The sequence below is a fragment of the Diabrotica undecimpunctata genome, chromosome 4 (genome assembly GCF_040954645.1).
Source record: "Diabrotica undecimpunctata isolate CICGRU chromosome 4, icDiaUnde3, whole genome shotgun sequence".
In the NCBI taxonomy this organism is placed as follows: domain Eukaryota; kingdom Metazoa; phylum Arthropoda; class Insecta; order Coleoptera; family Chrysomelidae; genus Diabrotica; species Diabrotica undecimpunctata.
In genome coordinates, this window is record NC_092806.1 from 68,652,828 (window position 1) to 68,670,212 (window position 17,385).

The 17,385-nt window shown below is 31.0% G+C and overlaps 1 protein-coding gene across 1 annotated transcript in view; it reads right to left on the minus strand.

The window, feature by feature from the left end:
- LOC140439638 (uncharacterized) overlaps positions 1–17,376 on the minus strand; it is a 67,864-nt gene extending 50,488 nt beyond the window's left edge. Inside the window, exons 1-3 of the mRNA XM_072529678.1 lie at positions 16,954–17,376; positions 11,822–12,388; positions 5,813–6,789 (exon numbers count right to left, since the gene is read on the minus strand). Of these exons, the coding sequence (XP_072385779.1) occupies positions 5,813–6,789; positions 11,822–12,388; positions 16,954–17,098 (1,689 nt within the window). The 5' untranslated portion in view covers positions 17,099–17,376. The remainder of the gene's footprint in view (positions 1–5,812; positions 6,790–11,821; positions 12,389–16,953) is intronic.
- Positions 17,377–17,385: the final 9 nt, after the last annotated feature.

A 17,385-nucleotide genomic window follows, 5' to 3' on the forward strand; every position in this document is an offset into this window, starting at 1 on the left:
TACCCATATGTGGTACATGACGGCTGCTGAGATGAGCCGGCATATACCACTTGTGGACACGACAGCATGAACGTGTTAATAAAAATGAACTTCACAACAATATAATTTTATGTTATTAGATTTAATTTATACACTTGAATTAAAAATTATTATTTATATCATATAAAAAGTATCTTTTTTTAAACAAATTTTTTTTTGATACATTAATAAAAATGAACATATTACAATGTAATTTTATGTTATTAGATTTAATTTATAGAATTGAATTAAACATTATTATTTATTTCATAATAGAAAGTATCTTTTTTTTCAATTTTCGGATAATTCGCAAAGTAATATGTATTAGTAATCTAGAAGAATAAAATACTGATACTGCTATTAACTTTGACAAAATTAATTTAGAACTATATGTTGAAAATTTGGGGAGTAATTTTCAACTTCAAAATGAAGATTTTGATGAAGTAATAGAAGATCCTTCCAGTCCACAACACAAAATTTTAAAAAATTATTATTTCTATTCAGAGCGTTAAAAGATACGCGTTTGGTAAGTTTTTCTAAAAAAAGTCTACAACATAGGAAAAAATTTGTTTAATTTTGTTATAAATAAATTAATGGATTTATATTAAAACTAAAGAAAAAAGAAGAACATTGCTCCATTGGAAGACGAGAAAACACATTTTTTACGTATACCGATTTTGAACTTTGAAATTCAATTTTCTTCAACCTAGTTTTTTGGCATTTTTAACACGCAATACCGATCGTTTAAATTATATGTTATGAATAACTTTAAGATATGAAAATTTTTATCGAGAAAGTGGCCCGAAAGAAAACAGTAATGGTTCCTATTGTTTATAACTTCGTCGCAAATGCCGGTCAACTTTGGCCGGTTGTATCTCAGGATACACTGCTCGTAAATTAACTATTTTCTTTTAAAAGAAGCTTCTTACCGAGTCTTTTCCAACGCCGTTTTGTGAATTTAATTTAAACTAATAGTTACCGAGATATTCTATTTGTTTATAAGTTAAAAAATTGTTTATAATTTTAAACATTCCTGAAGCCGACCAAATAATCCGATTACAATTCCATGTACGTTGGATAGCTGAAGTGCCTTTTTATATTAAAAAAAAAAAATTCAAACGTCTATATGATCTAGTTTTTGTTGTGCATGAATTTTAAGAAATTTCAATTTAAAACAAATTAGATCTCAAAATTATGCGAAATTTATTAAATCAATTTTAAGAAAATTTGGTGGTCCGTTTTATTATATTACAAAGATTTTCTGGGCGAACTATCAAGGTCCTAAGTGTAATCTAAGTGGTTGAAAAACATTGAATACGAGAAGACGTATTACATTTCCTTTTTTGTATTTATTGCTATTTTGCAGCAAGGGTAATAAATCAAAAACATGTTTAACCAGTCGTATCTTAAGAAAAATCAATTATAGCTATTTTATTTCATTGCGACTTTACTCCAAAATGAATCGCTCCATATGTTTTTAGTAATTTTTAAATATTTTAATTTTTTATTAATATTCCGACTTATCTGAGAGGGGGGATAAGTCAATTATCATTACTGAAGTTATCACACAACTTTTTCTGCAAAAATCAGAATGTCACCTCTCGCATCCACCTCAAAACAGATCCCCCTGGTCTAAGATACGAGATGTTGAAATTTTTCTTACAAACTGAGGATTTATTTATTGCTCTAAAACCGGTTGAGATATACAAATGAAATTTGGTGGGTTTTAAGAGGTAGTTATTGTGCATTTTTGACATACAATTAAGAATTTTATATTCACCAATATCGCGCTTACGGGTAAGATTTAAATTTTTTAAAGAAAGAATGGTACGCCTGATAAATTTCAAATTAAAAATAATTTTTGAATTCCTCGTTCAATTTGTGACAAAAATTTATGAGGTGCCGTTTTTATGCAAAAAATAAAATATCTTCGCGTATTTTTAATTTCTTTAATACACTATCTAGTAGGCTAGTGACAACATTTATCAGTTATTTTATTTAGCTACTTTCAACATTTATCCAGTTTGCTATAACATAATTGGTAGTAATTATTTAATTTTTCTTTTATTGAAAAGAATGAAAATTTGATAAATGTGGAATTGTCGGACATACACTTTGTCTATGGTCAAAGTAATGGAAATGGTCGACAAGCTTGACGATCGTATGTTGAGTTGTATATAGGACACACATTGCTCTTATTCACCACCTTTTGCGCCACAATGGTACATTTAAGAAACAAATGGCTGACTGCGGGTGCCCTCGACAAGAACAAACTGTTCAACTAGAAGAGGCAGTTTTCGAGTTAATTGCTGAGTCACTTAAAACAAGTACTCGAAATACCAAAACATTGAATGTAGGCAACTTCATTGTATTTACAATTCTTAACCCTTTCGCTACGGGCCAAGTATCGGTTACGCGTTGCTCATATACGGCGCCGGGAAAATTGTGCACGATAGAGACGGCCCCTCCGTAGTTTACATTCTTTATATTGAAGTGGTTAAATCGTTTTTCGTTTGTCGACATTTTGTTTATATTCGTTTTATCGTAGTAGTCAAATCTTTTTTTCGTAAAACTTAAAAAAAAAACGGTATTCAGAAAGTACGGCGCTAGGGTGAGTGATGTGCTGCCGTGTATGTACGGCATCAGTAAGGTGTATTTGTGGATCGTAACGTAAATGAACGGTACTAGTAAGCAAGATGGACAAAGTAGAACGTACTATTACTATTATAGCTCTTCAAAGATGTAAATATTTAAAAATGTACGGTGACAGAACCTGAACGACGGAGATTAATTTGCGTAATAGTACGGCGCTCGCTCATCAAAGCTGCAAATAAAAATCGTACTTTTACGGCAACAGTATCGAAAGGGTTAAAGAACATTAATTGCATCCGTCTCATATCCAACGTGTGCAAACTTTACTACCTAGAAACTTTTCTCCACGATTATTTTTTTGCCAATGGATTCTTTATGAAATCGCACAAAATCGTAATTTTTTAAAATGATGTTTTTTTCCGACGACGCAACTTTTAGACGACATTGTATACGAAATTTTCATAATAACCAATTATGGGCTGTGGAAAATCAACATGGAATCTTTGAAGCTCATTCTCAGCAAAAGTTTTCGTGAATCTTACCTTCATTTCCTACAGGAATAGTTACTTATTCTTTTTGAAGAAATTCTTCTGCAGCTGAGACAACACTTACAGTTCGTGTATGATGATACACCAGCCCATTTTAGTATTAACGTACATAATCACTTAGATACAGTATATCCAAATTGTTGGATAAGTAGTGGAGGTATGGAACATTGGCCTGCTCAATCGCCGGATTTAAATCGTCTATATTTTTGCATTTGGGATTTTTTTAGTTCTTAGTTTATTCCACTCCCGTCGAAAATATTGGTGACCTGAGGAATCGAAATATAACGAGCTGGGCGTTGTGCGACAATAAGGCCGCTATTATACTAGGTAACTAGTGGAGCCACCAAATTAAAGCACAAAAAATTATGGCAACTGGTGGTCGATAATTGCCAATAGCAAAAATTAATACATTTAGTAGTGAATAGTTAATATTGTTTAGTTGAGAATATAATATCAAACGAGTCGTTGCTTCATCTTGCCCTTTTATTAAAAAAGAAGAGGAGAGTGAGAAGGAGTCGGAAAATTAATATACATACAATGTATATGTTATATACAGACAACTCACAGACATCAGCCAATTCAGTTTTTTATGAAGTACAACAACGTATAGATAAAGCTCAAAATCTTATGATTTATAAAATTCCTGAATATAACTCTAAATGTATTAGCTGATCGTATTAACTATGACAAATCTCAGGTATGTGAGGTCTTTTGTTTACTTGGCTTACAACAGAAGGAATCCACCATATTACATGTTATCCAAGTTGGTACAATGTCCAGTTACAATCAAGCTAGACCAGTCAAAGTTATATGTAATGCTAACACAGTGAAATTGGCTTTTAAGTCTAGTAATAAACTTTGAAATACTGTTTATAGAAACTCTAAGGAACAAACTATGATGGAACAAGATGCTTACAAAGCAGTTAAAAAGGAACTAGATGAAAGAAAATCTGTTGGTGATGAAAATCTATGCATTAGATACCGCAGTGGTGTTCCTACAGTTTGTGAAGTTAACAAAAAAACTAGTACCCTTCCCATTAACAGATTTTTATCAAAATGTTGGAGGCATTTGTACAAAGATTTCCGAGATTCTGTAAAGTATTTTCTGCTGCTCGTACAAATTATTGAAGTGGAGAGTAACTTAAGTGATAACATAACTGATTCTGAAATTAATTGTGATGGTTTTAGTATCTACAGATGTGATAGATCCCAGAGAATCAGTGAAAAGTTCAGTGGCGGTTGTGTACTAGTGTTTATTAACAATAAGCTAAAATCACAAACCATTAGTATTCTTGAAGATCGGGTTGAACAAATATATATCTTATGTCAACTTAATGAAGTCAAGTTTGTGGTCGATGGTGTCTACATACCTCCACAATTACCTCGCGAAGTATTATACAACTGGCATTGTCAAACTGTGGAAAATGTTGTTCTGCAATACTCAGCACAGGATATCTATGTGATTTAAATCTTCCCTAAGAAATATAGAACTTCAACTTTTTCCAAGTGGTTCTCTGTTGATCTTAGAAGACTGCCTCTGGAGAAAAAACATGCTCACTATATTTATGTTAATAATCGTTCTGATGATGACTACATTAGATTTTCCCACCTAAGAGCTGAATGTAAACAACTGTCTGAAATTTGCTTCATCAAAGCTATATAAAATCTATATATCAAAACTATATCAAAGGTATAGATACTGGCCTAAAAAATGATCCAAAATCATTTTGGAAGTACATCAATGATAAGCGATCTAGTCATAACCTACATAAATCCTTATTTTATCAAGTCCAATCTGTAACAAATGGTCAAGACATAGCTAATTTATTTACGAACTTCTTCCAAACCTTGTATTCATCAAATAACAACCTTTACGTACCTATCCATCCATTAAATAACAACTTTAGTACAAATATTTCTCCTTCTAAGTATACCATGACCGATATTTTTAATGGCATAAATGTGCTGCCCAATAAGCTTACTGCTGGCCCAGATGGAGTGCCTAATTTTTTATTAAAAAAGTGTGTCTGTACCCTTATAATGCCTTTTGTTATATTGTTTTTCTAGATCTCTGGAAACCTCTATATTTCCTTTTTCATGAAAAGAAAGTTATGTTGTTCGTATATTTAAAAATGGCCAGAAAGACAACATTGATGAAATTTATGGTAGCATTTGTATATAATCTGCAATCCCTAAGCTTTTTGACTGTCTTATAGCAAAGCAACTTTCTTGATTATGAATAGGCTTAATATCTCAATCACAACATAGTTTTCATAGCAAAAGATCCACTGCATCAAACTTAATTTGCTATCAATCTTAAAAAAAATTGGAACCATTACCTGTATGCGTGCCAATGATGAATATAAAATTCTTAATTGTATGTCAAAACCGTGCAATCACTACCTCTTAAAACTCACCAAATTTCATTGGTATATCTCAACCGGCTTCAGAGCAATAAATAAATCGTCAGTATGTAAGAAAAATTTCAACATTTTGTATCTTAGAAAACCAAACATTTTCGGACATACATTTATATGTCAAACTTTCATTATTTTTTCATGCAGAATCACCCCCTAAAGTTAGTCGCACTAACTCACTAACACCCTGTATAATTCTATAATTCCTAGAAGTACATGAAAATTTATTGTACTCACCACAATCTTGCTTGTTTTAGTTGATGAATTTTCTGTAACTTCATTGACCACCGGTTTTGGACTAGCTGCACGCGAACTTTTCATTCTTGATAAGGCAATTCTTGAACTTCCTAATTTTGGACTTGCCACTTTAGTTTTTTGCAGTTTAGGGCTAGTTATTTTTGGGCTAGCTATTTTGGGGCTAGCTATTTTGGGGCTAGTCATTTTAGGGCTTCTATTCTTGGGACTCACTAATTTAGGAGTAGCCATCTTTGGAGTTGCCATTTTAGGGCTAGTAATTTTATTGTTGGTAAGTTTAGGACTTGATATTTTAGGACTCGTCAACTTTTTGTTAGTTAATTTTGGGCTGCTAAGTTTAGAATTTGATAATTTCGGACTTTTTGTCATTTGTATAGGAGTGCTTTTTAATGATTTATTAAACACTTGTTTAGAAAGTGGTTCTGTTTGTTTAACTTTAGCATCACGAATAATTTCCTTTGAAGTGTCATTAAGACCTATAGGTTCTTTAAAAAAAGAAAAATTTTCGAGGGAAAGCTCTTTATTATTTAACACTTCAGCAACCTCTCTTGTTGATCTTACTTTTTTACCTAGTGGTGTGTAATAGTAAATATCACCTTGCCTACCTTTGCTTTGATCGTAAGTACCTCTCCAAACCAATTCTCTTTTCCATCCATACTTAAAGGGTTTTAAATATTTAGGATCAGATAGATCAGTATGGGATATTTTCACTCTTTTTACAACAGGGCTGGAATTTCCACTGTAAGATGGACTTACCCAAGGTTCTTCCTTTATAGAAGTATCAGTATCATTGCCTGATTCCAAACTACCATTTTCTGTTGTATTGGAGACAGACTTTTTAATTGATGTTGGTGACATTAATATGTCACTATATCTTTTGTTTGGTATTCTAGCTCGTTTCCCCTTGCCCAAGGGTTCTGCCACACTGGTAGGGTACAAGTCCATATCCACTGGTTCCTCTGTAAAAAGCACATCTTTATTACGACTGGGTATAAAACTAAACTAAAAATAATATTTTTATGTTAATTTTTTAAAACAAATTTCATCTTGCCAAAAGTTTTGAGCAATTGCTGAAATGATAACAATACTTAAACCATACTAAGACCTAAATGTTTCAGCTATGGAGATAATAAATTCTACAACTTTTACAAAATATTATATATCTACTAATACGAGAATAAACGTTAATCTTCTTCCATGTACCTTCTCCACTGTAAATATAATGACACGACGGTTAAATGTCGAAACTTCATAAGTGAAAAATTGGCCATTTTTAGATTTATGAAGATATGGGTTGAAAATTTTGTTCCGAATGTTCTGCCAAAACCCCAGAAATTAAATCAGTCTGGTAAAGCTGTTAACGCATTCTATTTTAACCTCATAAAACTATCTCCTAAAATGTTTCAATGTCAAAACCTCGTAACTCAACTTATTAGGTTTTGCGTTGAACAGCTAATGCCTTGAGTCCTCGAGCATATGAGTTGCGTGATTTGGAAGGTTCCTTTAATTCAGGTTCCTTTAATTCAGGTTCCTTTAATTTAGTTTTATAAGTTCAGATGAAATTTTAATCAATAAAAAGTGTTTTTATTTTAGTGGTATTGATTTATAATTATTAGTTTTTTACTTTGAAATATAAAGTGAAAATGGCAGTATAACCTTGAACAGAAAACTAGATTTTTCTTCATGAAGTGCTCTAATTCTGAGCCTGTCAAGAGAACTACGTGAACCCACGCTAGAGATTAACCCTTAATTACACTTCTAGCATAACTGTAAATAAAATAATTCCAATAAAACATTTTAGACATATCCATGGCTAATGACTCTTCAAAGTTCAATCTCCCATATCCCCATGGAATTCATCATGCAATGAACCTACTTAACTGGAAGCAATTTCCACTCTTATATCAATACAAAAATATATCTTCATCTTCACCTTGGATTATAAGAATTCCAACAGTCAATTGCAAGTCTATTACAATTCCAAAAAAATAGCACCAACTATAATCTTATCATACAACTCTTCAGAGATCTAATTAACTACCATTCCGATTACACAGTATACTAGACAGACGCGTCTAAAACTGAAAATGGAATTACTATTTTAATGGGAATAAGCCACAATTAAAGATTATTGACATTTCAATTTCCACTTCGCAAATCGTTTTCAAAATACAAACGATTTTGTATTTTGAAAATGGCTTCTAAAGTTAAAATTGAAATGTCAATAAACTTGTCATACTGGCAATAATTAACAGCACAGAGATTCTTAAACATAGCATTCCAGATACTGCAACTATATTAAAAGGAGAACTCTATGCAATTTACCAAGCGACGCAAAATATACATGCAGCATCCATTAGGTTTACTAATAAAGGATTAAATAAATAAATTGCATACTAAAGATACAAGCATCAAGTTTCTCTGGGTCCCCAAGATCACATGTTAGAATAGCACAAAGCAGCAGACAAAAATGCCAAAGAAGCTATAAACGACAACAGTATCCCCAATCACCCCAATCTGTAAGTATGGATCTAAAAATCTACTTCATAAATGGAGAACTGGAACAATAAATAAAAAACCATACCATCAAAGCTTCAGGAGATAAAAAATAAGATTGGACCATGGCAACCACCTGAGGTATCCAGACTAAAGCAAATAATTATTTATTTATAAATAAATAAAAAGGTAAAAGAAATAATAAGTTAGACTTACTCACAATCAATTTAATTTAACTAATCGGACGACCGGTTTCGCTTTCTATAATATGCAAAGCATCTTCAGGTCACGATACAAAGTTAAAATGCTGAAAATAATAATCCCATATTAGGGTGTTGTCTAATAAAGATAAAAACAAAGATAAAAACATAGGTAGGTGATATAAATTATATAAATTACAGTAATTATGCCAATATTACATGTCTGTGGTTTTATAAATGAATAAAATGTTTAAGCAGACAAGGTACGACCCACAAATTGGTAACATAGTCTATTAAACTGTAATGAATTAATAAATAAACCAATAAATAAACATTACTTACATGCCGGTACTCTATTAGTTGCTGGTTGAAAGAACATGGTTCAAACTATCTTGGATTGTAGATTGGAGAGATTGGAGAGAGAATTACAATAGTTGACCTGAGCTCTCCAATCTACAATCCAAGATAGTTTGAACCATGTTCTTTCAACCAGCAACTAATAGAGTACCGGCATGTAAGTAATGTTTATTTATTGGTTTATTTATTAATTCATTACAGTTTAATAGACTATGTTACCAATTTGTGGGTCGTACCTTGTCTGCTTAAACATTTTATTCATTTATAAAACCACAGACATGTAATATTGGCATAATTACTGTAATTTATATAATTTATATCACCTACCTATGTTTTTATCTTTGTTTTTATCTTTATTAGACAACACCCTAATATGGGATTATTATTTTCAGCATTTTAACTTTGTATCGTGACCTGAAGATGCTTTGCATATTATAGAAAGCGAAACCGGTCGTCCGATTAGTTAAATTAAATTGATTGTGAGTAAGTCTAACTTATTATTTCTTTTACCTTTTGAAATGGACTCACACAAGCAACACATTCATGATTTTTATAAATAAATAGTTTACGACTTGGAATACCCAGTTTTCTCATGAACATTTGTTTAAAAAAGAAGAAAGCCCAATTTGTGATGAGTGCGGTTCACCCCTTACAGTAAAACATGTCCTAGTGAAAAAATGTGAAAAGTTCAATCATCACAGAATTAAATACTATTTACTAAACAATCTTACTGACATTTTAAATTCAAAAAACACTACAGATAACCAACTTTTGTTTTTAAAAGACTAAGCAAAGTGTAAGCTTACTGTTTCGCTAGTAACCTTATTATGTTAAAGCAGGTTTTTTGTAAATAAAAAAATACTAAGAGTATTTTTAATAGTCCAGAATTGCTGAATAGCATGAATGAATGTTAACAATGTTTAATATATTATTTTTAAATGATTGTTAGATAGGTAATTTTAATACATGGGTATATTTATAAACTCACTTTTGAAAATATAAAATGGTAAAAAATAAGTCAGTTTGATTAACATGCATGTCTCGACTGATGACAAAAAAACAGACTTCTTTGAAGTCATAGAAAAAGTGTATACACTTCTTCCTAATCCTTGTCTTAGTCCTTTTATACTTTCTCACGATTTAGTAGGTTTGTTGATCTACAGATTGTTTAATTTTCTTCATAACTGATATCAAACGGTCATAATGATTCATGGATTGAACAACAATTATTATATTTTTAGTTAATATATAATGAAAATTAAGCACAATTGTAAGATTCGATTGTTTAAAACTATTTTATTTGAAGTTTTTAACATCCAGATTGGAAAAAAAATTCATTTTTCCATAATTCTAAACTTACAATTGTAATTAATTTTTAATGTATATTAATTACAAAAGCAAAATGCAAAAAGAAAATAGTTTCAGAACAATTATTACATGTATGGTATTCTGAAAAGTTTAAATATACCTCCAACCTCAGAAAACATGTTTGCTCATGTGGGTGTACCACTTTAAAATCCAAGGCAATGAAAAGATAGATATGTTAGCCAAAGACAACATAACAGAAGGCTAGAAGATCGAGAATATTTAAGTGAAGCTTGTTTAAGTCAAACACAGAAAAAAATTATAAGCAAATATATCTACAAATAATGACCACTACAATTAAGGCACATATCCCATTATTTCACGAACGGATGTATACCCTACTTAGGAGAAGAAGAATTTATGTGACTTGCTCAAAAACTCTTTTACAGGATTTTGTACTTCTTCATCCTATGGAAAACAATTACCTTTTAATGTCTTTTTTAATGGCCCAAATATGTGAAAATCACCAGGCGATAAATAGGAACTATAGGGTGGATACTCTAATATTCTCCATTTCTTTTGGCAACATGAGCCCAAGCATTGTCATACAGACGAATGACACCAACTGAGAACTTCCCTGGATGTTTTAGGCTTATTGCTTGATGGTTTAAAGTTTCATTATACAGGTTTGCATTGATATGCACTCTAGGTTCTGTAAGCTCATATCAGCAATGATTCTTCATATTAATATGATGAAAAAAATGTTAATATGACAGCCTGGAGAACGTTATTAACTTTAAACTTCTTGGTGGCAGAGAATATTGTGTGTTGGAAACATGCAAATATTGCATTGATGACAACTTACTGAATGGTTCAAACTAATGACACCAAGATTCGTTGCCAGCAATTATTGATGAAAGGAAGTCATTACCAGTTTGCCTGTATTCCATGAGATGTTGCAAAGATAAACCCATATGAATTTGCAATGGTTGCAAATCTTCAGCATACAAAAATTGACTGACTGCACACTAATTAGACTTGGATGGATCGTTAACAAACAAACGGTATTTTTAGTCTTTTAGTTTTGGCCACAATACTTAAAATAGCAGTCAAGTATAAATGATGGAATTATTCAGTGCAACGTTTACAAACATAACTAACATTGCAGAATGTCAGTTAAGTGTGTTAACTCATAAATGAGTGTGAGTTAATACACTTGTTTTAATATTTCAAATAATTATCAAGAATTGTCTGTGCTCAAAACTAAGAGAAAAAATGCTTCAATTCAGCTAAAATAATTATTGCCCTGATAAGTTTCAGAAAACAACTCAAAATGATTACAGGTGTTCTCACTGGATACTATTCACTCAGATATCATTTTTATGAAATGGAAAAATGGACAGAGCAACATGCAGATTCTTCAAAATGCAGAGAACATCTAAAGATATCTGCAACCGAATGGTAATTGCTTGTCAGGCCCATAAAAACCTGGAACAGGTCTTTTAGAACCCAATCATGTAATAAAACATTGTTTTGAAACAAATATCCCTTTGATATCTACAAATATACAGTGCATACTCTTAAGTACAGTGTATGTCAATGCTTAAAATGTTGCTAATGAAAAAAAACTTACCTTTTACTAATACTAATGGCTCAAAATTTGGTTCACTTTTAGATTCCTTTTGAGTTGGTAATATCTTTGTTGTTTCAGTTTTATTTTCATTTTCTGTATTAACCATTTCAGATATTTTACGTTTCCTTCCTTTGGGTACTTTCTCCTTTGGATTTTCTATCCTTTCTGGAACATTTTTGACATTTTTTACTACATCTTTACCATTATTTGCAGTCTCTTTGGCTTCTTCAGTTATATTTTTATTGTTTTCAGTTGATATAATTGTTTTATCATCAGCAACTTTATTAACTGGTTCTGCAACATTTTCTTTTTCTTCAGTATCCATAGATTCTGTTTTTTGGGATACCTTTTCTTTTACTGGATTTTCTTTGGGTTCTTCTTCCATTTCACTTTCATTTTCCAAGATTTCTTTTTCAGATTCCTCAGGTTCTTTTTCTGCATTTTTAGGTCCTTCAGCCTTTTTAGGTTTTGGTTCAGCTTCTTTATGTTCTTCCTTTTCACCTTGTTTTTCTGTTACTACAGCTTCTTCTTCTATTGCAGTAGCTTCTTTATCATCATTTACTGGCTCTAAAACAGAACAAGAATCTGACATGAGTGTATGGACATATCAATTCAAACTAAATTTTAGAATGAACTATCTTAACATTCATGCTGTTAGAAAATATATCATCTTAATTTTGTAATAAATATAATTTCTGTAACATGATTTCTTTGTCCTCAACAAAATATTTAATTAAGCAACAATGAATGCAAATTTTGCATTCATTGTTATTGAATGCTCTTTTAGTGTACTAAGACTGTAATATCATAGTTTTGAAACAATAAAAGAATAGGTATTCAGGGCCAGTAACATATATTACTCTAGCAAATGAGCCAAAGTTTAAAAAGCAGGTGGAAATATACACAATATATTCTTAAAAAAAAACTGAAATATGCATGTATCCTTAACTGGAACAAGAAATAAGAAAGACACCATTTGGGGCATCTGTAGCAAAAGTGTTAAATATAGTAAATAATCTTTTGGAATAGATAGAACTCAATCTAAAAGTGAAGAATGAGAATGACACATTGCTACCTGATTCTCAAGATAACATTCCATTATCAGAGTTCAGAAAAAAAGGCAGGTAAAGGGTCTATCTTCCACTGGGTAAAAGAAGACATTCAGACATGAACTCTAATATTGAGTGGTTATGTCAACATTCCTCACAGCAGAATGTTTTGGCAACATGAAAGAGATGCTGTCAGTAAGGCCTTTATTTACTTAAAAAATTGGTAATCAGTTATCATTTAGAAGACACATTGCAACACCTTTATTACAACAAAATAAGAAACTTGCTTCCTATTCTCAAGGCCGTCAATCTGCCAATGAAAACTCGACATGGTTTGTGTCCTGATAGAACAACAATAAAGTGTTCAAAATTCAATGTAAGCTTACATGTGAAATGTTTTGTTTCATATACTACACCCAAACTTAATGGTAGGTTATATGCCTGATGTATCATATTTTGTACCCAATGCAGCGATAGTTTGTGGAGAATTAAAATGAACCACGAGCTGGATGAACTAATACAGAGCGCAGATATTGTCAGATTTGTAAAATCACAAAGACTAAACTGGCTTGGTCACCTAGAAAGAATGCCAGATAATCGAGCTGTAAAAGTAGTCCAGAGATGGAAGCCCCAAGGAAACAGAACATGGGAAGGCCCCGTAAAAGATAGATAGACGACGTAGAGAGGGATCTTAAAACCATGAACATCAGGCAGTGGCGAAGGAAAGTATCCGACAGGGCAGAATGGAAGAACATTGTTAAGCAGGCCAAGACTCACAAAGGGTTGTAGCGCCATTAGAAGAAGAAGAAGATCATATTTTGTACAGTATTTTTTACTTATTTTGCATCAATATTGTGTTTGAATGATAAATATATTTTTGTACCTCATATAACATGTAAATTTGGAGAAAAATATTATAGAGAAAGTTTTAGACATATCTGGGTTAATATATATGTTTTAACATAATTTATGAATTATGGATAATGCAAAAAAGCAATAACCAGTTTAAAGTCTAATTTAATTTTCATTCATTTGATAATCCAGCATGTTTCAAATCCCGAATGTGCCAGATTAAAAGAACTTTACTGTATTCAATTTACATTAATATTTCAATCAAAACAAAGTTTTTGTTATAATCATTGAATTATTTTAGACATGTAGTAATGTCAGTGTCATTATAACACCATTTAAAATTAGATGTTCACACCCATAGACATATAATACAAGATATACTGACTAGAGATGTGTAGTTCACCATCGAAATAGTTCAAATGAACGATTCTTTCAACTGAACTAATTGAACTAGTTCATTAATTTTCATGGAACTAGTTCACTGCGAACGATTTGCATTATAAATAACTGTGTCTCAACTTTTAAATGAATGAATGAGATCATATATTTATTCTTTTGTGAATGGGATGGACTGACTAGTTTAAAAAAAGAAATGCCGATTAGCCTCAGATAACAAATAATAATTCTTATGAATGTGACAATAACATAAACAGTCTTATCTTAATGTCATAATGGTTCGGATCTTATGCCCATGCATTGGCTTGGACGTTGTCATGCTGTGTTGTTTCTCGTATTGTATTTTAAAATAAAAATTGTTAGTTGCGGTTAAAATTATTGATGCATTTACATAAACTATAATTTTATGTAAAAGTGAGAATGAAAATGTGTTATTTAATGTTCATAGAAAATTCACCGATTTTTTTTTGTAAAGGTTCTTTTAGAAATAACCTAATTATAGATACCTATGAGTTTAAATATACGTAAAAAAAAAAAAAATAAATCATACGTGAACCATATTTATATTTAAAACGGTTAATAAAAAACAAATCTTAATAATTTTTTGCAAATAAAAAAAAAATGTTATTTGCAAAACATTTGAGAAATAAATTTAAAACATTTAAACCTGAACATACGATCGAAAGAAATGGTTCCGAACCCGAACTACTTGTACGGTAGTGAAAGACTGACTGAAAATGAAAACCAAAGAAAACGGGCGGCCGGCGCAGAGAACTAGTTCGTAGTAGTGTGATGATAAGACGAAACATCTGGCAACCAGTTATGTTAGGGTTGGATTTCGATTTCGGTCCTACAAATAGTTCTTTCACGAACTAGTTCACTGAACTAGTTCATTTTTGTGAAATAGTTCTCTTGAACTAGTTCGTCTAAAAGAACTAATAGGCACACCACTAATACTGACTGCTGCAATACAGTTACATTCCCCCAGTGCAATAGAGAAAACTGACGCAAAGCGGTCCCTGCATCTCTGTTTAATCAGCCAGGCTTATCAACCATGTGACCAAAGAATATAGACGCTTATAGAAGAATTGTTCACTGTTATTTTTGAAAGTCAGCAAAAAGTGAGTCCAGTGGAACGCACGTGGTACCACATACCACTAAGGAGCGGTCATGTCAGCTCTATTATTGCTTCTAAAATATGAAAGAGTGGGGCAATAAATGAAACTTTAGATATTTTTATATGTAGATGCTGCGTGGTCGTAGAATAGGATTAAATTTTTGCGTTTTATAAAATTTTTTAGAGAAAATAATATTATTTTAACTTTTAATAAATTAATCTTTTTAGAAAAATTATTATGATTCAAATTTTTAATTGAAATATGTATAAATCTTAAGTATAAATCAGTTTAAGACTATATTGTAATAATTTCACCAATATTCATTCATTGTGAAAATGATGTTTTAGATACTACTAGTTGTTATTTTAAAACAAGATTAAATAGTACCCATACAGCGTAAAAACTTTCACATATACTATTCATTAAAAGGTACTGTTAAATATTTCAAAAATAAATAAGGAATGCTTTTTGTATTATTAAAAAATTATGGATTAAATGGAAGTTTGGAAGTTTTTTTAGTAAAAAGTTTCATTGAATACTTTTTTTTTTAATTGAAATTTTTTCAAAATGTTTCGTTAATTTCTGGGCAGAAAAACAGTATAATAAAAACTTATGTGACGGTTTTTCGTTGTGTTGGAACAAACCTATTTTTAATTCAAAGTTATACAATTAAAAAAATAAATACTTTGAATATTGTAAATATCATACATTTTTAAGTTTTAAAATTAAAATTTTTACAATTTAATATATTAAAAATAAAGATTTTATTGTGAAACAACAAAAAAAAAGACAGTTTGCAAATCAATGGCATCGAAATTTGTTTAGGCGTAGATGCAGTTACCCGTTCATACTCCTTTCCCACTTCCCCCTAACTACATATTTCATTATGACATTTTCGCCACGGCGCCACGCTTTGAGTTTATGCAGCCACCCTCAGGAGGAGTGTTTTGAAGTATAAACGGTAACCAAATCTCCTATTTGAACTGCTCTTCTATAAGCGTCTATATTCTTTGATGTGACCTTCTCATTGGTCATTTAGGTCACATGGTTGATAAACCTGTCAAATTAGAAAGAGATGCAGGGGCTGCTTTGCATCAGTTTTCTCTGTCGCACTATTTTGCAACTATCAGTCTATCTTGTATTATAATATGTATATGTTCACACCAGAAGTTATAAAAATATTTTCTAATTAATTTTGGAAGTGTATGGGATGGTATTGAACATAAGTATAAATATATGAAGATAAATAAAAAAACATATGAGAAATGAACATGAGAAAAGACATCTATATCAAAGTTGCTGGAACCAAATAAACAAATCAATCTTTGTAAACAACATATTGGGTCTACCCACACTAGATAATTTCATCGATAGCTTTGGCATTTACGATTTTTAAAGGATGAAATTACTGTTAGTGTTTATCTCTCAATTCCATTAGTCTTTTTGATTTTACGTTTTTGTTTAAGCACCTATTATAAATTTACTACAGTAGAAGACTTCTAAATATTCTAGACTGAGAACAAAGATATATTTAAGTACAGGATATTGATATTACAAAAAATACATTTAAATTACACATATGGAATTGTTGACCCTTTTTATAGTTAATAAGAAATAACTAAGCAGTATATTTACTAAATGAACAAGGAAAAGATAACACAACATCCCTTACAAATTATATTGTGACTAATCTACAAGTATATACCATAATACCTACCATCTATTGATGTTTCCTTATCTATTTCAGTATCATCTCCATTTAAATTTGGCGCCGTTTCCTCCTTTGAGACTTGAGTCTCAGATTCAGCTTCTGAATTAGTAGAAGTTTTGGATTTTTCCGATAACTTTTTATTTGGTTCCATATCTACTACTTACATTTATTGTACTAACCAGATATGTTTCCTAAAAGTCAACCTTTAAAGGTCCATTTATAAAAATTAGGTATGTATATCAAAAACGCGTCACTGAACTAGAATTAAAAAATGACAACGGTTCCTATCATGGGGCATAAAACCACTCTACAATGTATGAAGATTGCCACTGAACACTGATATTATAATTCTAAAAGATACTTAGATTTTATTTTAAAAACAAATTGTCCATATAAACTGCTCTTATACACACGCATTTTACAAAACGCTTGTCAAGC